The sequence below is a fragment of the Ochlerotatus camptorhynchus genome, unplaced genomic scaffold (assembly GCF_037179485.1).
Source record: "Ochlerotatus camptorhynchus isolate MF236.1 unplaced genomic scaffold, CSIRO-AGI_Acam_v1.1 ptg000304l, whole genome shotgun sequence".
In the NCBI taxonomy this organism is placed as follows: domain Eukaryota; kingdom Metazoa; phylum Arthropoda; class Insecta; order Diptera; family Culicidae; genus Ochlerotatus; species Ochlerotatus camptorhynchus.
The window spans coordinates 412604-438307 of NW_027040792.1; the positions used below are offsets into that span (position 1 = coordinate 412604).

A 25704-nucleotide genomic window follows, 5' to 3' on the forward strand; every position below is an offset into this window, starting at 1 on the left:
ACAAGCGTAGCGTGACGCCATTTCTTATCTACTGGAAACTGGGTAGAGTTTTTTCAACTCTTACCGAATTTGATTGCTAGAAATTAGCTTGGTTAAACCCCATATCAAATCAAATCGCAAAATCTATAGCGAAATACGAAATTATCAATCAGGTGGTGGGACCTGACATCTACCTGGAAAACGGCAAACTGCCGTCAAAGCAACCGGTTCCTACCCGTTCGAACTTCCGAGTTTCAGCCTGCATTATGAACCTCATCTCAATTTCCCATTCCCAAACCTCGCCACATCCCACATGGTCGATAATCAAACGGCAACGAAACGTCGTCATTTGCAGCTCAAATTGACAAATTACTGTTGTTGTTGTTGCTACGGCAAAACGCCCATCGTGATTAGGAACGGCACAACACATATTATACCAGCAAAAATCGACACCGACAACGACGACGACGTGTGGTGTTACATTTTACATTTATTTGCTTTGCCCATCACCAAACAAAACAGACCTTGATAAACAGCCCCTTAATAAGCAGAACGATTTAATTACGCCGTAGCTTATTGTTCTGTTCTGTATCTACCCGACCGACAGCGACGGTGACACGAGCCCCAGCCCAGAAGTTAAATTGACTGCTTCTAAATTTGTTCGCTGGTAATCAATAATTGTCACGCGACCGCAAAACGAGCATCGCACCTAACTAAAATAATGATTATTTCAGTTGCGACTCTCGTTTTGCGGTCGCGTGACAAAAAGCGTTGCACCCGGCCCGTGTACTACAAGATCGTAAACGGACAGCAATATATCGCCCGTTTGCTTTGGGCGGCTGATGGAATCAAGTTTTTGTGTGTAGCAATATTGTTGTGAATGAACGGGCGCGCACGGTGGTGGACAGTGGTGTCAATTTGATTTCTGATGTACAAATTGATCTGCTGTTGGGTAGTTGGAAACACTGCCGCACTCATACGCTCTCTCGCAGCTTGCTCGCTCACCAGTCAGTGGAAGGGTTCACACACATGTTGTGTTTAGTAGTTGTATATCGGACGAGCGAGAGTGAGACACTAATACACACTCAGACGGCTGGCTGTCGCACATTCTCAAAGCATGTGATTCGTCGGTGGTGACCAGCTCAGCTGCTGCACTTGTGATAACATTTTTTTGTTATGCGACAGTCCGCGATCAATCAATGAATCTTGTAGCGGATGCGTGTACGGTTGTGTCATGTCATGTCGTGCCAGTAATGTAGCGTGGCAATTATGCAGATGATTGTCGCTGCGACAGTGGATGAGTGGTGCATGGTACTTGAAATTTAAAAAATAAGTGCCGTAAATTTAGTCTATCGCTTTCGTTTATCGTATGTTGGGGGGGTTGTTATCCGAGTCGAGTGACAGTTAGGTGATGTTAATCAATCCGAATAACCTCTATTATAATAGCAGCGCATGCCGATTCATACAAAATTGACAACTTTGACGTGTTGTAACTTTGTTCTCTTAAGATCTATTGAGTTGAAACGTTCACTACAGCACTACACATATGTTTAATTTTACAATTACAAGATACCAAATGTTTGCAAGCACCTTCCGAAAAGTGAGATACTAGGGGAAATGGCTCTAATGTTGGCCTATGGATCTAAGATTGGGCCCATCGCAAAAAATCTGCTATTTATCAATTTTATCTAGATGAACGCGTCATTGGGACGGTACTAATTGATATTTTTGGTCGCTATTGAAATTTTTGTCGACTGCTGATTTTATGTATGGGCCCAAATTAGAGACATTTAGGCCGGCATTACATCCATTTCCGCTAGGTAAAATTGTTCGCAGTTTCAATAATTTGCATTTCAGCTCCGTTTTGAGATTTTAAATTTCTCAAAATTCAAACAATCCCCACCCAAGTAACAAATGTACGTAATAGTGAAAAATACTGTTGTTGCAAGTTGTTCCATGAGTGAAGTTGCTGGAGCTTGTGCAAATTTCCCAAAACTTGTGCAAAATTTCGAAACATTGCGCCAAGTCCCCTAGCGTTTGTAAAGTTCCTTGAACGGCTGAAACCTTCTTTGAACTTGTGTAAAGTTCTCTGAATTTGTAAAAAGTTCCGCGAACTTGTGCAAAGTTGTTGAAGCTTGTGCGAAACTGTCTGGTTTTATGTGAAGCTCCCTGAACTTGTACAACATTCCTTGAACTCTTAAAATATTTCCAAAGCTTCTGAAAAGTTTCTATAACAGTTACTCATGCGATGTTTCCTGAACCTGTGTGAACTTCTCTGAGTTCGTGCGAAGTTTCCCTGAATTTTAGTTAAGTGACCGGAACTTGCTTGATGGTGCTTGAACTTTTGCAAAGTTTTCTGATCTGTTTGAAGATTCCTGAAGATTATGTGAGCAGCTCTCTAAAATTCCTGAGGTTTCCTGGATTTGTGTGAAGTTTCCTGAAATTGTGAACTGTTCCCTGAACTTGTACGGCGTTCCCTGAATTTTTGTGAAGCTCCCTGAATTTATATGAAACTAGCTGAGTATGCTCGGCCTTGCTTGAGTTTATGCGCCGATTAAAAAAAGCATGCTATATTGTACGTAGCCCCCTCCGTCTTATCTAAGGGGCTACCCCCTTATACCTCCACATGCCAAATTTGGTTCCATTTGCTTGATTAGTTCTAGAGTTATGCGGAAATTTCTATTTCATTTAAATGGGAGCCCCCCATGTATGGGAGAGGGAAGGGGTCTCGAAGCATCATAAGAACCTTTCCCTGCCCCAAAAACCGCTGCATACAAATTTTAACGCCGATCGGTTCAGTAGTTTCCGAGTCTATAAGGGTCAGACAGACAGACAGAAATTTATTTTTATATAGAGGAAATGGATGTAATGTCGGCCTAAATGGGCCCATATTTAAATTCAGCAATCGACTAAATTTTCAATAGTGACCAATAATATCCATTAGTACCTTCCCATGACGCGTTCATCTAGATCAAATTGATAAAAAGGAGATTAGGCCTTTAAAACCATAAGTCAACATTAGAGCCATTTACCCTATATAGATTGCCGAAACTTGTACAAATTTTCTTAAACTTGAGTAAAATTCAGTGAACATACTCAAAGCTCCCTGAACTTGTACAAAGTTCCTTAAACTCCTCTACAAAGTTTCCTGACCTTGTGTGAAAAGTCCTGAACATGTGGAAAGTTCCCAGAGCTCATTCTTCAAACTTGTACGAAGTTCCTCGAACTATTGGAAAGTGCCTCGAACTTGTGCAAAGTTTCCTAAACTTGTGCCAAGTTTCTGAGCGTTAGAAAAGTTTCCTGAACATCTGAAACAATCCTAGACCGAAGTTTCCTGAACTTGTCTGAAGTTCCCTGAAGTTTCCTAAATTTATGTGATGTTTCTAGAATTTGTATGAAGTTCTCTAAAATTGGGGAAACTTTCTTGAATTTTGTGCTGCGCAGCCAGAACTGGTTCGAAGTTTCCAAAACTTGGGCAACGTTTCGTAAAATTGTGCAAAGCCCCTAAGCGTTTGTGAAGTTTCCTGAACTTATGTGAAGCTTTCTGATCGCGTATGCCAAGTGTAAACCATGGGATCAACTTCAGAGGATTTCAACGACGACAAATTCAGTAAACTTCCCAGTGAATCTACGGTTCGAATTCAGCATACGACTCGAGAGATAAATCCAGAGTAGTCGGAGACAGATTAAAGTCACATCCAAAAGCCTCGATAGGACAGTCGCGAGAGGTGCTTCAGGTCCTTGGAAGTGCTCCGGAAAAGAAGATTATCAAACTCTCCATTAAAGATCATCGGTTTTAGTTAAATTCCGGAATACGTTGGAAGAACCTTTGCGAATGGCTTCTCTAGAAATTGCCTCCAAATTTCGTTCGGAAATTTCTAGATTATAAATGAATGTCTTACAACTACCTCGGAAGTTGTTTCAAATTACCCCGGAAGCAGCTTCGGGCCCTCCCTTAGCTCAGTCGGTAAAGGCGCAGCTACAAAGCAATACCATGCTGGAGGTGGCTGGGTTAAATTCCCGGTCCGGTGTAAAAATGATACAGGCATCGAAAGGTCTCAATTAATAACTGTGGAAGTGCATCTAGAACACTAAGTTGAGAGCACTCAATAAGCTAAAATGCGATATGCAATAAGCTTGAAATGCGAAGAAGTAGAAGAAGCTTCTGGAAAACAGTCCCAGCGAAAGCCTGACAGACGTCTAGAATAATTTGGAAGAATTCAGACGAAATTATTCCGGAAGAAGCCGGAAAGAGCTTTGTGGAGAAATGGGATGAATTTTCCGGTGGAATTGGAAAGAATTTGCCGGGTAAATTCGAAGAATCTTGCAAGGAAATTTTGAATCTGATAAAACTTCAGAGGATATTAGAAGTGGAAGTGTCTTCCACTCTTTCAGATGGAAGTGGGAAGCCAGAAGGACTTTTGGGGGAAGTTGGAAGAAACTTCCATTAAACATGATATGAAATTTTCATTAGAATCTGTTAGAGCCTTCTGGGAAATGTCAGGAGCAACTTCAGGATAAAGTCCGAACGAAACTTACCAAGAATCACATCGACTGATACTGAGTGGTTGCGGTACAAGCACATATCGTCGATAATAGACGATTGTTGTGTATCAGAGAACGCTTGCGCAAAAAGACTAGAGTGGGAAACGGATTCGCAACTCAAATGTCATTAGCCAAATACATCTGTAGACCTGGTCCACCGTTGTATAATTGGTAATGCACCTGTGTATTGAATGGGAATTGTGGGTTCGAATCCCACCGGTGCCCTTAGATTTTTTCGCAAATTTTCTCACACACACGTCTTTTACCGATGATATGTGCTTACCTCTCAGTATGTTCAAACTTTCTTACCAAGAAAGTTAGAAGAAACTTCCGGAGGTAAGCCTGAAAACAACTTTATTTTTAGCTGGAAAACATTTCCAGTGGATACCAGACATACGTCTAGAGGAAGTTGGGAGAATTAGGAAGAAACTTCCTAGAGAAGATTATATCTGAAGCCCTATTATCCTTTCCGGAGTACACAGATTCTCTCTGAATTACTTCTAAGATCTTCTATGTGCACACAGCTAGAAATTATTACCGACTTCGGTAATGTTTACCGAACTTTCCACAGCTGGACTGTTCGGTAAAAATCATGCATATGTTCAATCATTCATTAGATTTAAAGCTTCAAAACAGGGAAAACTTCACTGCAATGGCAAGACTAGATTATTCAAACAAGGCTGACAGTGTTTTGAAATTAAAATTTCTGTGAAAACGCTTTTGAAATCAGGGTCAAAGTTGAAGTCGGTAATAATGTCTAAGAGTGCACTGAAACTTCGTCAAACCTCCAAGAAGTTCTTCAAGTGCCACAGCTTCTTCTGTTCTGCTCCGTCTTCTTCTTCGAGTCAAGCTGGCTTTGCTGTCTGTCTTGATTTCCTCCGTCTGTAGCATGAACGAAAGCCTTCATCCGTCAAACTGTGCTTTTTCGAAGGTCGTTTGCAGTGCCTTTTCCACCAGACTCTCCATGACACCACCAAACGTCTCTGAATCAACCGTTCTAGCGCGACGTTTGTAGTCCACCCACTTCATAGCATAATACGATGACAGTTTTTGGACTAAACTCTCTGCATTAGAATTGGGTTCTTCAGGTGGTCACCTTGAGATGCTGGGTGAATTCTTCAACCGCACTTCCGAATTCGATCAACGACTCCAAGCTCTCCGAGTTGGGTCCCTCTAGTTGTTGAACTTTTTTTTGCTAACCTGGTTGACAGAACTTCCGGGTTCCCGAATCTCTTCCGCAGCTTCTCAATGATAAGCGTCACGCTTTCTGGCAGCAGCAATCGGTTCCGAACCGTTTCCAACGCGTCTTGTAACTTGTAACCGAACCCGAATCTCGGCGTTGGTGAATCCACACGACAAGTCTGCCTGCTCGTAGGCGCTGATGAATATCGGCCACTCTTCGGCTGCTCCGTATGACTTGGGTAGACACCGTGGAAACACCTGTCGGGACGCTATTTGAAGCAGTGTTGGTCCTTCCACAATGACTTCACCATCGAAGTTCCCGCCACGGATTCGATGCACACTTGGAACTCTTCTTCGTGGGCAGCTTTAGTGCTGACTTTGGAGGCTTTCTCTCTTCCAGAAGTTTCTTAAAGTGATCATATCTAGATAGAGCTGAAATTAGGGCCTAACAGCTTTTGTAAACAATGCCTTCTCTTGATGATTTCTAGAAATTCAAGGCTCGGTCACGCAAAACAAAATACTCATCGGGTAGGGGTAGACTTCCCCTATCCGATGGTTAGGTTGGTCTGCGTGGACGTGCCTTGAATTCCTAGAAATCATCGATAGAAGTCATTGTTTACAAAAGCTGTTACTTCCTAATTCCAGCTCTATCTAGATATAGGTCCTGAGTATCGTCTTCGGCGGACCATTTTTCGTCCACTTCTTCGGCCACCGAATCCGATTCGTCTTCGGCATCCTCGTTGATGATCATCCTTAATGCCATCCTCCGTGCGGGTGCTTCCTTCCGTCTGGTAATGCGCTTCCCTTGAAGCTCCAGGATTTTCAATTGTTTAGATGGTCAAGTTTTGTATACACCACAGCATGCTTTGGTTCGTCCAACTTGTTTCTCTCCTCCAGCTCACAAAGTTCCTTCAACGTACGAGAACATTTTCCGGAGTCCACTTTTACCGCTACCACTCGATTTGCTCGACTCCGGTTGACTATGACGACGATTCAACAATTTCAAAAGTTCACTCAAGAACTTTGTGTGGTCTTCTACTTTTTCATTTGCCACGTCTTGATATCATCATCTTGTGCTTGGTCCCTACTTATGCGACGTTTAGTCGATGTTGCTACCTTGCCGGCCACTTTACCGTTGGTGCTGCCTTCAGCGTTGACAGGTGGATGCCTCCTTCGAAAATGTTTAGAAAACTGTTTTGAAAACCTTTAATAAGATCTGAGAATATTGCAGGAAATTTAAAGGAACTTCACTACTTTAAATATGTCCAGAATCATATCAAAAACTACAAGGGACAGCCCTAAGGGGTTGTACGCAATGGTGACGTAGGACTACGTGGCCTTATATAATAAATCTTATTTGTTAGCTGCAGTAGAAGCTTGTGTTTTGTGTAGGAATAGGAATTTGAGCGGGGTTCTATCTGTTTATACTCTTAAGTATGACGTGCTTGACATAGATGGCCCACAGCGACTCACGAAGAGCTACTGATTCCGATCAATAGCGGTGCACCTTCTTCCTCCTTTTATGGATGCTCATGTGGGCTGCAGCTCGCTGCTTGCGGGGAGCCTTTCGTTGTGTACTAGAGAACACCACCACTCATCACGCGGTGATTGAATAAACAAAACTTGGTGAGACCGGATGCAATTCAACTTTGAAATCTGTTTAGGGAAAGCGCGTTTCGCAGACAATCGGTGATAATTTTAATTATCATAGCAATAGCTGTACATTCGTGAAATTTTCAATAGTGATATTTTGAAAAATGAACTCCGTAGAAATGATGCGTAGAAATCTTTCTGATCGATTGGTGATAAAATTATTGAAATTGGTCCAGCGACAGCTGAGTTATTAACGTTACAAATCTTTCATAATTTTGTTACATGTTCCATTTTTGGTTTTCACAAAGTGTACTCCCGTATAGAAATCACAGACGTATTCCTACGTCAAAATGCTTTTAAATCAAAGAAGAAGTTCAGGAAACAGTTCAAATTGAAACGTTGCCGAAGAAAAAGAGGCTGCCGACCATAGTCACTCACCGGAGAAGTTTGGAGCGTTGTAAAAATGAATTCAACTCGTTTAGGAAAATTTTGGATAGAGAAGCAAGCAGCAGATCAATGTAAACAAACAATCACGTCATATATGTGCGTGACGCTGAAAAAATGCTAATAGAAGCGTGGAAGCTGCTTGGATTGACGAGAATACGTTAATTCCCCTATCTCTAAAACATGGCATAGTCTAAGATCTAGTCTAGTGACTCATTTCTAGATAGAGCTGCAATTTTTTTTTATATCTTTATTAAGGAGACTTTCAGCCCTGGGCGAGCTGCAATTAGGGTGTAGCAGCCTTTGTAAACAATGACTTCTCTCGATGATTTCTAGGAACTCAAGGCACGCCTACATAAAGCAACATATCAATCGAGTAGGGGAAGTCTTCCCCTACTCAATGGTGATGTCGATTTGCCAGGAAGAGCCATGGCTTTCGAGAAATTATCGAGAGAAGTCATTGCTCACAAAATCTGTTTCGCCCTAATTCCAGCTCTATCTAGATTTACTTGTTGTATCCTTTATCGGAGCCAACATATCAAGAAGACTGGTTCCCGCTCAAAAGGGTAAATTCTACGGACGAAATTGATACCGTAGAATTCAACCTTAGAAGAGGGGTTTGCGTATTTGCTTCGAAATTTTTCGGGAATTCTAAAATGCGAAAAATCACTGGCCTCCCTGAATATGGTCTTCGGCTGATTTCATTTTAATTAGAAACCCGCTAATCTGCACGCCATGTCGTGCAGACTACTAAAGATGGCTCAAACGTCTTTCAGTGTATGGAATAGAGTAAAACGAAATGGAACATTGCGAAACGGAACGCAGAATCAAAGCAAAACAGCAAATAAAAATTTCTAACTAGGAACAAAATTAAAACAAATAAATTAAAAACTGAACCCCGTTAATATTCACGAAATATCGTTCAGAAAGCGGGGTGTAAATCGGTGCTCCTTTAATAAACCTGTGAAAAATGCTCAATTAGCACTGCCGTGAAGCACCGTTAATCTGAATGACTCTTTGTGTTTTAATATTAACATTTGGTAACCCTATGATCATCAGAAAAGTGACTTTCTGGAAGCCTTATTTGCTGTTTTGATTTGATTCTGCGTTCCATTTCGCATGGTTCCAATTTTGCTTTAATCCATTCCAAGTGCTTCGAGCAATTTTAGTTTGTAGGGCGTGTAGATAAGCGGGATTCAAGATTAAAAACAATCAGTCCATGGTATTTAGATTTATCACGTCACGTCTATCCTATATACACCACTGAAAGGGTAAACATCCATCTGCTCGAAAGGCTTAGGAAGCCTTTCCACAAAACGGTACATTTACCGTGATTGCCATTCAATTGTCAATCAAGTTTTTTTCAGTCAAACATTTTGATAGTTTGAATTTTCAAGCATACCACACTCACAATCCACCAACCCCTCGCAAGTCGCTAATTAACAAGGTAAACGCGTGACATTGCATCCCGGAATGTCGTAATCGGCTGAGTGCAACAAAACAACACCTCTACACGTCAATCAGCTTCGAATGTGTGAGTTTGTGTTGTTTACTCCCAATCTCAACTGATGTCGCGCGACATTTTTCCATTTTCCGATAGTGTATTGTGTACGCGCCAGACGGTGTCACGCACACTTTCATGCACATAATAAACATGTATCGCGCATGATTTTAATTCACGATGATGGTGCTACCTGCACACGTACACCACTTGAGCTTGTTTTCCGATCGTCATCAATCTCCTCATCTACTGCAAACCAAAAAAAAAAAAGTTAGTGGCTGCTGTTTGAGTCAGTCTGCTGCGGTGGTGTTCGTAATGTTGCCGGATTACTACACATTAAATTTGAGCGTGTGTGTTTTGTGTTGTGTTCTACAAACTGCACAATGAAGTGGTAAATGTTTTCTCCCGTGCGTGTGTAGTCGGCTATTTGGCTTTGAACGTGGTGAATCGTGAAAAAAAAGTAACATAATATAATTTCAGAACCTCCTGTATATTTCATTCGCCATTTTGTTAAATACAATTCCCGTACGGAAATCGGAAATAGGACCTGCGGCGGTGTGTAGTGTGCGCCTTTCATGGCCTACTGCTGCTGTGGTGTGGTGTGGTGCGCGTGTACCTGTGCGACGGACGATGATGACGTGCGGTGCCGCAAGTAGGGAGGAAAGAAAAGTTTTCTGCTCGAATTTTTTTTTCGCCTAGTGGACACACCACCACGACGGTACGTCCTAAAGCATCCGTCGAGTTGAAAGTGGAAAAGTTGCCGTGCCGGAAGTTCGCGTTTCGGGTGCAGTGGAAAAGTTTTTCTTCGTAAGTTTTTTTTTTTTTTTCGTTGAGTTCAGTGAAAAAGGATAATGTTCGAAACCACCCTGCAGAGGGCAGCAGCAGCAGCAGCAGCACACCGATGGTAGTAGGCCATGTACATGGGACGAAGGAGTCAATGCTGCGAGCATACACACACAGATCGCCCGTTTCCCCAATATACTCGCAGAGCTACAACTGTCGTCGGTTTGCGTTCGTGAGGAAAATACTAAACAAAAAAGTGACAGAAGAAGACAATAGTGTCGTGTTTTGCGGAGAGAAACGTCAAAAATAGCTGTGGAACAAGTGCGAAAAAGTAAAATTTTAATCCTAAAAAAAATTCAATTTTGTCATGTGAAAATCGGGATTTGGTGCTTTGGAAAAATGTGTGCCTGTCAGCCATATTGATTTTGTATGTGTGGTGCTTCGTCGGTGTCTCCGGGTCGGCCAAGGTATAGTGTCGAGGAACGGCGACGGGCGGCGATGATACATGGTGGTGGAACAGCACGAGAGAGTCATCGGAGAGAAAGGAGTTTTATCTGATTAGCAACACGAGACACACCGTGTGGTCGCCGTCGTCGTCGTCGTCATCGTCATCGTTCAAGTGTACATATACAACACAGAACAGAACACAAAACAGAGACCCGTTTTTTCCCGGCTCTGTTGTGTGTACCAACAACAACAGTAAAACAGCAGTGGCAAGTGCGGAGCCCCACCGCGGAGCGCCTATTTATTTGGCAACAACAATCCGATAGTCATACACACGGGAACGCAGCGAATAATTATTTCGGGATTTGCTCCCTGGCGGTCGCTCTGCCGGCGGATTCGGCCTACCACCGGTGGAGGATGGATTTGATAAGTAATTGAAATTGTGCTCAGTGTGTAGTTTGTGGGTGGGAGCGAAAACGAGAGAACTACCGACGAATTACTGGGACTTTTCCGTTAGGATGGAGTACCCTAAAGTCTGATCAGATCGGCAAGGATGTTCGGATTGTTATTGAACTTCGTTGAGGTGAAAGGGTCGAACGACATCAAATTAACGAAAATACCTCTAGCAGGGTTTTTGAATTGTTGATCAAGGACTCCAACCAAGTGGAAAGGATTTTGAATGCCGGAAAATGGCATCTACTACAAACGAGGTGGACACAAGCATGTTCATGCAATGCAATGAGAGATACTGGCTACGGAAATGCTGACGACTGGACGCTGCACTGTGCGACATATTTTGTGATATCGCATTGAAAATGCTACACATCATCAAACAAAAAATGGATGCACAACCGGATATCGTAACTGTTCGGAAAACAAGCTCATCATTGGAAAAGTTTGATTTACTACTTTGATTTTGGTTCAAGAGCAGTTTGCTTTCATGACCGATAGAGAATATCAAACACAGGACTTTTGGTACGTCAACTACTGACTACATCGCGAAATGTTGGTGGTTATTGGGCCTTATTACGAGTGTCACTTCACGGTGAAAACGAATTGAAGTGACCAGTTGTCACTCACGGTGAAGTGATAAGTGTCATCGGTAATAAGGGCCATTATTTTTTAACGTAGGACTACGTCTTTGTTGAAAGTATAGGGTACCATTTCATCGTTGCAAGACGTGACAAAATCATGGAAGATTTGTATCGCTTATAACGTGACCATTTACTTGTTTGACTTATATTGTTTTTTGAGTCAGATTTGAGGGAGTCAGAAGGAAAGGAGTGCAAGAGTGACGAACAGACATAGGGTAGGATGGTGCAAAACGCACCCTTTAAGCAAAATCGTCAATGGCTGGCGAATGGAAGCTAAAATCAAGAAGAAAGTAATGGCGTTTGGTTCATTACCATGTTTTCTACAAAGATCGAGTGATTTAGAACTACAAAAGGATGATTTTCCATGACTTTCAAGGTATTTTCTAAATTGCTTCCAAAATGATAGCGGAGCAAAACGCCTGATTCATGATGCAATATGCACCACAACATTGGGACAAGACGCACGACAACAATGGCCAAAACGCACCACAACATTGGGGTAAAATGCACCCCATGGTAAACAAACCATAACCCCTGCAAGTAGATAATGCAAAGGGATGCGGTAATTCAAATGATTATTTCTTTATGTTACATCAGAAATAAGGTCTCAAAATCTCAATAGAATGTTAAACTGTGATTCATCAAGTAAAATATCTAAAAAATATACGAAACGTAAATTTGTTATTTTTTTTTGTGATATATGATGTTAAAAGCTTAATTTACAGTCGATGATTTTAACAACTGTGTCCTGTTTTGCACAAAATGTAATTTTTTTAAGGAATCAGCAGGTCAATATATGATTTTATGATCAAGAATTATTTGTGAAACCTCCAGTTGAAAACAATCACAAACCGTTACCCGGAAAATGCATCTGAGGAAAAGTTATCGCTGTTTTTCTAAAAGTGGGCATTTTACCCCAGGGGTGCATTATGGGCTGTTCTCCCTTACCGACATCGTCACTATTATAAGATAATACGAGTCGTACTCACCTACCAACCCTTGAAGGATATACGAAATTTATGGACAGCCCCTTAAATGGCAAGATTTGCTTGGTATTAAAGTCACAATGGATCAATGAAGATGGTGAGGTTTTGACAGAACAGTCTACAGTATAGCACAGTATGTTACATAAGATCATCCGTATGCAGTAGCGCCAAAAGTGAGCTGTGGTAGGTTCAACACCGGATATCTAAAATGATCAATTGTTTGTCTGTATATATGTTTGTTTGTATTAAAAATTTATCAAACTTGCCTTGATTATCGAGTGCACACTGGGGCGAGGGTGGACACAATTGAAAAACCAAAAATAAAGTGGTGGGATCTTTTGATATTCGAAATCTGCATGTCAAAATGTCATCAAATTTGGAACATTGAAACTATTTTAAATAAGTGTGATTACATTGGCAAAACATCACCATCTTAGCACCCCTCGGTGGTACTTTATATGGGTTAATTTGTTAGTTTTATGACATACAATGAAATGGTTATTTGGCTTTAAATCTTGATTTAGAAATCAAGATGGAAGTACCAATATATGTTTCCAAATTAAAGCACCCAATTTAGTACAAAAATGCTAGCCAAATTACATTTTCCATAGACGTGTTTTACTTCCCGTTTAAAAATGTAGTTATAGCTTTTAGTTGTATTTTCAGTGTACAAGCCTATGAACAATCAAGCTATTTGACACAACTATTTTCTACATTGTAGGCAAAAGTGTTATCGAAAACGATTCATGGAATTGTGTGGAACAAGTTTGGATTGCCATTAAGCTCGCTGACCGCATTTTGTGTTTGTGTGTAGTTCACTTTCCTCCGGATCGAACTCGCGATTCGACGCTAATTACATCCCACAGTCAGTCTATTCGAGCTATAATGGAGATCGCTACAGCTGCTGACGAGATGATAATCATTGGCGACTTCAATCTACCGGCAATTTCTTGACGATCATCTTACGGTGGATTCCTGTATCCGGACCAAGACCGTTCTACATTTCACTCTGGAGCTGTCAGCCTTTTGGATCAGTATCGCCACTCTGAAGCAAATCAACCACGTGGTTAATGAGAACAATCGTAGCTTAGACCTTTGCTTCGTCACCGCTCAGGATACTGCTCCGCATAAAGACTGTACCACACCATCCTCCTTTAGTTGTTGCACTTGAAGGCAACCAAATTCCTAGAGGTCTCCTACGATTTCCGAAATGCTGACCACAACAGTATCGGGGAACTTCTTTCGAATTTGGACTGGCACAGGATACTCGTCCCTGCCGATGTCAATGCAACTGACCGAACGCTCTCGCATATTTTGGCTTACTTCATTGAGCGACACGTTCCGAAAAAAAGTTCCTAAACAAGGTAATCATCATCCATGGCAAACAAGTGAACTCCGTATGTTAGTCTTCCAAAAGATCTTCCAAACACCAAGTACAACTCAAGGACCATTATGCGAGGATCAATCATGCGTATCAACGAACCAGTCGACGAGATGTTCAACGGAAGTTTCGATCTCACCCGAAAACTTTTTTGGAATTATGTGAATGAGCAACGAAAGGAGTCTGGCCTTCCATCGACTATGGTACCGAAGGACGAAGAAGCTTCATCCCCGCAGAACATTTGCCGTCTGTTCTCAACCAAGTTTGCGAGTGTATTCTCGGATGAGAACCTACCTGACGAGCACGTTTCTCTAGCAGCCAGTAATGTTCCAATGTCTGGTCAATTTTTTGGCAGCTATCAACATCGACCTCGCTCGCTATGATAACTAGGGCGGCTTCGCAACTGAAGTCTTCATTTAAGCCTGGACCTGACGGAGTTCCTTCCGTTTTTCTCAAGCAACACATCGATAGCCTGGTGGCTCCCCTCTGCCTTCTGTTGAAAATGGGGTTCTCCAGTGGGGTGTTTCCTTCTTGCTCTCTTCAAGCAGCACTTGAGCGAAGACCAGCATGGTTTCATGGCAGGGCGGCGGTCGACTACTTTCAACCTCCTGTGTCTCACCTCGCACTTTGCGGAGAGTATGACAGACCATATGCAAACAGATGTCATCTACACTGACCGTATCAGCCGCCTTCGACAAGTTAAACCATCCTATAGCGATCGCCAACCTGGATAGGAACGGCAGTCTCCTACGATGGTTCGCATCCTATCTATTTGATCGTCAGTTGGAAGTTGCAATCCTTCGTTCCCTGCCACTTCGGGCATTCCACAAGGTAGCCCGTTGATATTTCTTGTGTATTTCCACGACGGTCCACGACTGTCATTCGCAGTTGACATGAAAATCTATCTCCGAATCCGAGCCATCGCTGACTGCCACCTTCTCCAAAATCCAACTCAACGCTTTTGCTAATTGGTGCCAACTGAACCGCATGGTTGTAAATCCAACAAAATGTTCAGTAATCACGTTCTCACGGAAGAAATATCCAATTACATTCAGTACATATCACGTACGTGATCGGACAAGGCATCCAGAACGCTCGGCTTCATTTTCAGGATAGCTAAAAGTTTTTCGGACATCTACGGTTTGAAGTCGCTTTACTGCGCCCTCGTCCGGTCGGTGTTAGAATACTGCTGCCCTGTATGGAATCCCAATTACCAAAACAGTGTACAAAGAGCAGAGTCTATTCAACGACGATTCATCTGGTTTGCCTTGGAGGGATCCTCATCGCCTTCCAAGCTACGAAAGTCGGTGCCAGTTAATTCACCTGAATCCTTTGTGAAGTCGAAGGGATACGACAAGGGCCCAGTTTGTGGCAGACATTCTACAGGGCAGAATCGATTATCCTTCTATTCTACAACAAATCGACGTTAACATTCAACCACGAGCACTCCGTAACAACGCAATGCTGAGGATACCTTTTCGTCGTACAAACTTATTAGTTCGTATGGTGCTTTTCACTTGGCACGCGAGACGCTGCGTCAGAGATTCCGTGATATATTTTTAAGAATTAGGAATTAAGTTGGACTTCACGGCCTTTGCAGCTGGTTACTATTTCCTAGTATTGCTTAATCCATCATTAGGACTAAACCCAGTCTGTTGATGTAGAACCAAATAAACAATTACATTTACTGATGTTCTGACCTCCGAAGTATACAGACCTAGTTAACCAGTCTTTTATTGGAGTCTACATCTGGCGACGAGGATGGGATAGTGATACTACTTCCTGATGATCAACGCGTTTTCAAAATGGACAGAAATCTTCCGCACACGAACTACTACTACCACATCGGCGACATTGGAGATGCTGCAAGGAAACCTTTGGCTAGGTTTGATAATCCCAAAACCCTCGTGTCGGACAATGGAACGCAATTTGTTAGCACTCGTTTCAAGCAATTTTGTGATGAAAATGGAATCACGCTCCATACCATCCTCAGTCCAATTGGGCAGGTTGAGCGTTTTGTAGACACACTGTCTTTCTCAAGCCTTGTGAATCAACGACACCAGTTGTAAACAGCAAGCAGAACAAATACAACCGACGCCATGGCACCGTCAAGAGAGAATTTTCCGCTGATGATTTGCTGTATGCAGAGATTCATCATCATAACGAATCATCCTGACATACTGGAAAGGTGATCGAGAGAATAGGTTCCGTCAATTACACTGTCCTTCTGGAGAACGGTCGTCTTATCCGCTCTCACACTAACCAACTAAGGCAACGTTATCTGGAAGACGCTAACGAAGCTACTGCGCCAAGTGATCATCTACCATGGACCGTGCTGCTTGAAGAGTTCAACATGCAACCTGATGATATTACCGACCCTGGAGAAGTGCAACAACTGGATGAAGTTCTGGCTCGCGACGAACCGTTTACTTAAGACGAGGTGGTCCCACCTGCAGACGTCGCCAGTACCTGCCTACCGATCATCCCATTCGGAACCGAATGCTTCCATCATGGCTATCACCTTACGACCTTTTCTGACGGGGAGATGTTCCATAGTAACTTCATAAAACGAACATCTTATAAACCTATGAATAATCAATTGCATCATTCTTGATAGAGCTGGAATTAGGGCGAAACAGCTTTTGTAAACAATGACCTCTTTCGATGATTTCTCGAAACTCAAGGCTCGGCCACGCCAACCAACATAACCAACGGGAAGGGGAAGTCTTCCCCTACCCGATGGTGACGTTGATTTGAGTGAGCGAGCCTTGGCTTTCTAGAAATCATTGTTTACAAAAGTCATTGTTTACAAAAGCTGCTACGCCCTAACTCCAGCTCTATCTAGAATTGAGGGTTCTCTTTATAAACACAGATATTTAATTTAGTTTTTTAGCTAGCTGAAAGTCTTCAAACTTCGAGAAGTTTCAGTTAAGGCTCAATTTACTTTGATGCATTTTCAAAAAAGCAGTTGCGTTAAATTGCGTCTTGAGAAGTTTTTCCTGAAACAGAAAATTCAACTCACTCAAGAGTAAATTCGCTTTTCACGGGCATGTGTCGGATTCACACACCAGGCGGTGCTAGCAACCGGTGAAAACTAACGATTTTAAATTGGCTCACTACTTGACTAGCCTATTGGTCCCAAGCAAATCTTTTAACGTAGTCCATTATTGTCAGAATTCTAGTACTACACTATGTTTGTTTTGATTCGCTATGAAAGTTTGACAGATAAAATGAGGGGTACGTGGATTTTCCTATTTTTCGGGGAGTGCATCGATTAGCTTGGGATCGAATAGAGTACCAGAGCTGAGCCAAAAAGTTGAGCACGTTTCTAGTGTGCCATTTGACTTCGAAGTAGTGGCTTAGTTAAACTTCACTGCTCGAATAGGTCGTAGAATCTAACTCAAATTTGAGTTCCGCTCGCTCACTTTCGCTAAACATGCGGTTACTCATAGACTGAAAAGAAATCTACTCGAATTTTAATAACTGTTTCTCATTCGAACTAAATTTTGGGCGTGAGTGACATTTACTCAATTTCCAGCATATTTTAACGCAGTCTGTGAGCATCCGTGGTTTTAAGCGAAAGTGAGGTAATGGAAACCGAATTTGTGTCAGAGTCTACGGCAGTGTAAACAGGACCGGTTGAAGGATTTCTTGATTTCTTACTGCATTATTTATTGCGACAGCTCGTCCAGAAAGAAGGTTGCTGTCTTTGGCAAAGTTCTTCAGGTGGACAAGAGCTATTGGATAGTGATCAGTGTAGTTTTGAATTCTATCACCATGAGGCGTTTGACTTGCTACACGGCTGTTGAGTCTGACTCATATTTGAGTTCCGTTTACTCAAATTCGCAAACAATGTAGGTCACTCATAGACTGATTAAAATTTCACTCTATTATGAGTGACCTACGTTTTTGCGAATTTCAGTAACCAGCACTCAAACAGTCATCATTGGAAAACGCCAAAATGACCGTACAGAAAAGTAAACCGGCCTTGAAAGTGACAAAACAGCTTTAGAAACATCTTTTTTAATTTTCTGCCCCATAATCTTGAACAGTTTTCTAAGACCAGGCTCTTCAAATTTGTTCACAATCGAAGTCTTAGAGTTAGAATCTTGAGATTTTTTTATCAATCCAGGATCTTTAATTACTGTGTACGGAATCATGACTTTTTTTTTTCAATGGTTGAATTCATTACATTATTTCTTTGGAATTTATCTCAGGATATCTTTGCAAATTTCTTTAGGTTTTCCTTAGAATTTTTTAAAAATGTCTTTAGAATTACCACCCCCCCCCCTCTATATCTCAGCTGCTAGTTGATATGATGGCGAAAAATTGCTGGCATACGTTGCACTTTAAACGTACTATGGGCATGGAGGCAAACATCTGTTTAATGAAAGTCATATGACATTTATAAAATTGGAAAACCATGCAAGAAAAGTTATTTCATGAAACCGCTGATATCTCTGAAGACACAAGCAAAATTAACGATGATTGATGCAAGTTTTTCGGTTCATCCTTCATCTTTCGGCTCGATAGCTCAACTCGTATGATTATTAGAAAAAATAGTGAGTATTTTCTAAGTAGCCATAATGCGCCCCGCAAATTGTAGTGTGGAAAGCATAACCATCGGGCGTGAACCATTAAAATCCAATAGAGGAAGAACATTGATAAAGCCTAAATCGAGAACAACATGTGAAAAGGGCATACAAGCTTTTTGTAAACAAACATTCTTATGCCTTTTTCCCGCCACCCATATAACACCAACGCAAACCATCAACATCGCCGGATAGGGGAAGGTTTCCCCTTCCCGATGATGTTGTTAGTTTGCGTGGGCAACCCTCGGTTGGCGAGAAGAGGGCCTACAAAGGTTTGTTTACAAAAAGCTTGTATGCCCTTTTCACATGTGGCTCTTGAAATGTATGCTTCCTTGGTATGAAATCAGGATGCGCATTTCGCCCTGCAGTATTTCACTTTGTGGATTCAAATGTTAGTAAAGACATTTTACCTACATCTGCCCTATACATTTATCTTCGTATTTGCTTTAATTTTTGTCCTTAATTTTCTTCACAATTCGCTTGGAATATTCGTCGGAAATCTTTTGGTACGTCAGTTAGAGTTTAGAAAAGTATTCTCCCATTTTTTTTTTTTGATATCATCTCAAAATTGTATGAGAATTTTCCTTGAAATTCTTCTCAAAATGCCCTTGAGAGGATCTGAGCATCTTTCTTGCACCTCTCCTTAGAATCCCAAATTACCTGACATTTCAAGACCAATAATTGAAAAGGCATCAACTCCATTTTGCAAGCAAACCTTTTGATATGAATTTTAGTTGGGACTTGTCCAGAAATTTAACTCTTTTGGAAAATCTTGGAGGCCCTGAAAAGGGCCAATGGTAGTACTGGCTTAAAGCCTTTGCAAGATGATGATGACGTGTACGCAGCTGGATCAGCAAATCGGACCGGACAAACCCATATTCTTCGGTCCAATGGTTGGGCACTCGCAAGAGTCTTGGCCCGTCTGCTGGTTGACAGGGGTTGAACTGGTGTTTGCGACAGGTTGGAAAGCCGTAGCGAAGGAAATCGATGAATGGGCACTCGGAAGAGTCTCGGCGCGGCTGCTGGACATGGGTTAAACCGGTGGTTGGAAAGGCGCAGCGAAGGATACCTCAATTTCGCTACGAGAAATGGGCACTCAGAAGAGTCTGGGCCCGGTTGCTTCAGGATTACAAGCTTGGTTGCTACCGTTTTGCTTATTTCTTCTGTTGGGGAAGCAGCATTTGCATATACGTAATTGGTGGATTTGTTAGTTATTTCGACGCTTGACATTTACCAGTTTTTCAATAGTTTCTTGTTGAAAATCAACCATCAATCGATGCATAGAAATATTTCTGATCGGTTGGTGATAAAATTATTGAAATTGGTCTAGGGGCAGCTGAGTTATTAACGTTCAAAATCTTTCATAATTTCGTTACATGTTCCATTATCGGTTTTCACAAAATGTACCCCAATATAGAAATCACAGACGTAGTCCTATGTCAAAAATTTTTGTCTGAGAATTCAAATTTTATTCCGTAGATCTGATTATTTCTTAATAGGGGGGGTGTGGGGAGGGGGTGTGTGGGGGGTAGTTTGGAAGAACTCTCAGAGAGTTGTAACCAGAACGCCAAATCAGATGATTTGAGTATATTTTTTAAGTGACCGTTGTAAAGAGGATTACAGGTTTATTTCTAATGAATATTCTTAATATGTTCTGAAAAGAGTTTTAAGAGAGTTCTTATGAGAACTCCATAGACATTCCGAAGGTACGGAATTCTGAGGAAACGAGAAAGATAAGCGCTCTGATGGTCCCATCCCTACCCAATGAATTTATATGTTTCAACAGTGAGCATGCAAAAGGGCGTATGCGCGATGATCGATTCTCTTCATCGGTTTTCTCTTTGCATTGCTACAGCTAAGCGAAACAATTTTCTAGAATTTGTTCAATGCAGTGCTGTAACAGGTTGTATTGGCTTTCAAAGGCACCAGCAAGCGCACCGAGAAACGTCAATCCAAGCGAATTATTAACAAAAGAGAAAATCGACGAAGAGAATCGATCATCGCGTTTACGCCCTTATGCATGCTCACGGTCGGTTTATATAAAAACATAATACAATTGCTGTCAACGGCGACTACCATGACGAAAACAGCGAACTTGGAACTTACAACTCGCAATGAGCGGTCCGTACGGATTAGTATGAGATGGTGTTGATATTTGAAACCTCATAAACCCTGGAATCTCTCAAACTGCTCAGAATTTCCTCAGGACATTTTCTGAATTATCTTTTGGATCCCGATCAGAGGTCATCTACATTACAATTATTCATGTTGTCGGACATTGGGAACAGAAATGTACTAGCTAAATCTTATCTAAAAATTAGTCGGGAATTTTTAAAGGTTCGAAATCAAAATTATCATGAAATGCTTTTGAGTTCTCCCTTGGTATTAATCCCAGAACTACCTTGGATTGGATTGCTGCTCAGAACTATCATGCAATTTTTCTTAACGTTACCAGAAAACTCACCTTGGAAATCTCTGTTGAATTCCCTTGAAAGTCTCCTCATCATATTCTTGGAATCTTTTTGTAGAAGCCTTTGATGCTATTCAGAGAACTCGATTAATTTTGAAATATTTTCTTTGAACTCTTAGTCAAATATATCATCAGAGTTAGTTCTGAATTCTCTTCAGAAATCCTTTGGAATTTTCGTCATAAATCGTTGGAATTCTCTTCTTTCTTGAAACAATCGTTACAATTTGAGTTAACCTCAGAATACAAATTCCTTTGGTATTTTTCTCGAAATTCATTTGAAGTTCTTTTATGAATCATCTTCAATATTCGGTTTGTAATTATCTTTGAATTCTCAGTATAACTCTCGGAATGTTCATTTAAATTTACCTGCTATTCTCCTCACGATCCCCATACAATGCTTCTCATAATCAGCTAGCAATTCTCCTTGAAGTTCCTCTCACAACTCTCTTGGAATTGTTCTAACAATAACCTAGGAATTCTGTTGAGAACTTTTTCTCTTCTCCCCAGAAATCCATTGGAATTTATGCAAGAATTCCCTAGGACTATCTCGGAATTATCTTGGAATTCTGGTCAATCTAAACTTTCGAATCCTCCTTGACACCAGGGGCGTCGCCCTAACCTCAATCTACCTGTGCACCAACTCTCAAAACGTTACACAATCTCAAAATATTGCTTGATATGGATAGATAGACAGTCAAACTAGATGATTCTGTGTATTTTGCTATCGTGTTGAGCATAAATATGGCTATATATTAGGATTTCAAAGTTGGTGTACTGGTAAAAAGTGAGATCACGCGGCGCCACTGCTTAACACTTTATTTCTGTTTGAACCGTCCTCAAAATTCCATAGGTATTTTAGACAGAATTATATGGAAAATTATTTGAATTGTTCGAACCTTCAAAATTTTCTAGGAACTGTAATTTGGGAACGGTGCCAATTCAGGAAAATGCAACGAAAATTGGTCAGACTTTTAATGCTAATAACTTGGCCAATATTCAATGGATTTTGATGATTTGTGTGTCGATCGAATCACCAGTGTTACAGTGTTCGTTCACACATAATAATTGTTAAATATTTAAATAGTTATCAATGAAGAAATATGGAAATATTCAAATTTCCCATACATTTTCTTCGACCGCAAGGTGCTAACGACACAAGCCGAAGTCGCTATCAGTTGCTGCCAAATAGTCGAGCTGGTCGGAGGGAAAGGAAGAGCAGCGGAAAGGGATGTTGTTTCCAAAAACCTTCTGTCAAATCGCATCCATCGCTACCATCAGTCCCAGCCCGACAGTGGAGTGATGTATTTGGATCTCAATTTCATCTATAAATCACAAAGTTATAAGCGTTCAAAACCTAACACCTTTTCGTGGCGGTTGCAATTTTAGATGTTCGATTACTCTCTGTACTTTCCCATAAGACGTAGTCTCCGTTAAAAATTCATGTCAACACCATTTCTTCGATCTCATTTGGAAATGGTTTACAGCACTATTAGATTGCATAGAAGCAAAGCGGAATAAGTCGAGCAGTTCCGAACAATTATACCAGGAGCAGAGGCGTAAAATGGAATGCTCGCCAATCGGGATAAAATCATCAGTACGACCCTGGACTGACTGAAAGCCCTTCAAATTCTTCGTCGAAGTTCCTTGGTCATCACTTGGCTTAGGTACGCATACGCTTTCCAGAATCGTTTTTATGATGCCAAAAACGGAACCAGTACTATATCTGAAGTAACAAGAAGGAAGAACATTGTCAGCCAAAATGCACGAGGCAAGAGCCAAACGGAAAATCAATCCTCGAGGGGGTGAATTTCGGTGACGAAGGTCCATGAGTAACCTCGTAAGGACGACAGAACACTTCCCCTAAGAAACATCGAGTCAGCCGGCATGTTTTATCGTAATCTACGCAATATACTACTGTTCAAAGCTCATTCACGACGAACACAACCTCCGTGTTCAACATGTGCGTTTTCCCATTGTCTTTAAGTTTAACTTATCAAACGAAGCCAGAGTGTTTCCAAACTGAACTCAAATTGATCGCAGCTGGCGACTAATTCCAGTTTCCATGTCCATTCAGCTTGATTTACTGTATATACTCCATGCTTTTGTTTCAACACAGGAACATAGTGGTGTTCGTCGTGAACGAAATACACACGTTTTCGTTGATAATCGTTTTCGTATTATACTAAGCTAAGAACACTTCCACGTTCCTTTCCAACAACTAACCATTTCCCATTTTTTCATTTCCTTCCAGATGTCTGCCGGTACTCAATTGCAGATGGCACCACAGACAACCATAGTACAACAAGTCGGCCAAAATCATCTCCATTCGCATCATCTACAGCACCAGCAGCAGCAGCAGCAACAACCGCCACATCCGGTGCAGCAACCCCAGCACTACAGCAATCATCAGCAGCAGCCGCCGCCGCCGCAAGCAACGTTAGTGGGTGGATTGGTCGCACCGCAACAGCTCGGTACGCTCACTAGCTTGCAGCAGCAGCAGCAGCAGCAGCAACAACAACAGTCACACTACACCAACAACAACAAAGATCAGGACTCAAATATGAGCACCGGGTCGTCGCATAGTGATAAGGAACTAGAGACTATAATCAATACCCCGACGCCGGAGAAGATTCCCCGGACGCCGTCGGATCGGAAACGGAAACGGAAAGCACCGGACGATAACGGTGGCCCCGGTGGAGGAGGAGGAGGAGTAGGAGTAGTAGTAGGAGGAGGTTTAGTCGGTGGGCATGGTCGTGATAGAGATAGTGTTAAGGGTCCGCGTTTGTCGATACCACCATTAGGCGATAGTAAGAAAATTAATGACTACTTTTCCAAGCATCCGGTCAACTGTCAGCACCGGTCACATCCGGCCGGTACCGGAGCCGGTGGTCCCCTAGGAGCAATAAGTAATGCTGGCCCGCAGGCACAGCCCGGTCTGCCTGGCAGTGGCGGTGGTGTCGGCGTGAGTCAAGGGCAAAGCCCGCAGATTTCCGCCAAAAGTCCCAGTCCCCAGCAGCTTGGTCAGTATCCAATGTATCCACCTAGTCCTCAGCCACAGCTCGGTTCTGTGGTAACCTCCAGTGGTAATCTTACCAGCGCGGCCGCGGCGCAGGATATCTACGTGCGTTCCCAGCGCGGTGCTGCCGTATCTTCCACACTAGTTCCTCCATCGTCAGTATCCGCCACGTCGTTACTAAACTCATCCTCATCTGTCGTTTCCGCTGGTGGTGTAGTCGTTCCAAACGTCCAACAACAGCAGCAGCAATCGCATCGAGATCGAGATTCTCAGCCACCTCCACCTCCCCTGCCTCCTTCGGCCGTTGTTGTGTCGCAGCAACAGCAACAACAACAACAACAACAACAACAGCAACAGTCAACACAGCAGCCAGCGCAATCGCAAGCGATCGCACAATCGCAAGCTGCCCTGGTGGCCCAAAACTCTTCACTAGCCATCAATAGTCTAGCGTCGTTAAATCATGCCAACAATGGTACCAACACTAGCAGTAGTAGTCACAGTCTACAGAATGCCCAATCGTTAGCTCAATCAACCCCCCTGATACAGTCGCAACCGCCGACGCCGCCGGCTCCGCTGATGGTCTCCGCCCAGACCCAGACGGACCTCACCCTGGCGGACATTGTCGAGCGGGACACTGATTTCGAAACCTCCCGGACACGGGTCGACGAACTGTCGCGGTTATCGGACGAGCAGAAATGCCAAATCACCGCTCACCAGAAGGTGATCGAGCAGCACAAGAGCCACATCAACAAGTGCATCGACGTGGTCAAGAAGCTGCTCAAGCAGAAGAGCAACATTGAGAAGAAGGAAGCGCGGCAAAGGTGCATGCAGAATCGGCTACGGCTCGGGCAGTTTGTCACCCAACGGGTCGGGGCCACCTTCCAGGAAAATTGGACCGATGGCTACGCATTTCAGGAGCTGGCAAAGTAAGTACAATACCGTATACCGCTGTTCGGTAAGAATTCTAAACAACACACTCTTATTATTCTTGTTCCTCTCAATTCAGGCGCCAGGAGGAGATCACTGCCGAGCGGGAGGAGATCGATCGCCAGAAGAAATTGCTCATGAAGAAGAGGCCGACGAACAGCGAGAGCAGTCGGAAGCGGAACAACTCCAGCACGTCGTCGGCGGTGGCAGCCAGTTCGGGTGTTGCCAGCGGTTCGGCCGCTACCCAGCTGGCCTCGTCGCTGCACAATGGCAACGATAATACGTTCCTAAAGCCGGACCCGGTGGTGAGCAGCAATACCACCTTCACCATCCAGGAGTACTACGAGTGCGACGAGATACTGAAACTCCGGCAGAATGCCCTCAAGAAGGAGGACGCCGACCTGCAGCTGGAGATGGAGAAGCTCGAACGGGAACGGAATCTACACATCCGGGAGCTGAAGCGGATACACAACGAGGATCAGGTGCGTTCGTCACAATTTTCCCTTCAATAGACAGTGTTCTAATCGTCATTCATTCTTACAGTCACGCTTCAACAATCACCCCGTGCTGAACGATCGGTATCTGCTGCTGATGCTCCTGGGCAAGGGTGGCTTCTCCGAGGTGCACAAGGCGTTCGACCTGAAGGAGCAACGGTACGTGGCTTGCAAGGTGCATCAACTGAACAAAGACTGGAAGGAAGATAAGAAAGCTAACTATATTAAGTGAGTCATTACGGGAGTCAACTTTGTCTGGGGATCGATGCTTAA

The 25704-nt window shown here is 42.6% G+C and overlaps 1 protein-coding gene across 1 annotated transcript in view; it reads left to right on the top strand.

Moving 5' to 3' along the window:
• Tlk (Tousled-like kinase) overlaps nt 1-25704 on the top strand; it is a 114752-nt gene that overhangs the window by 77684 nt on the left and 11364 nt on the right. Inside the window, exons 2-4 of the mRNA XM_065228881.1 lie at nt 23246-24936; nt 25017-25419; nt 25481-25659. Coding sequence (XP_065084953.1) covers nt 23246-24936; nt 25017-25419; nt 25481-25659 — 2273 coding nt within the window. The remainder of the gene's footprint in view (nt 1-23245; nt 24937-25016; nt 25420-25480; nt 25660-25704) is intronic.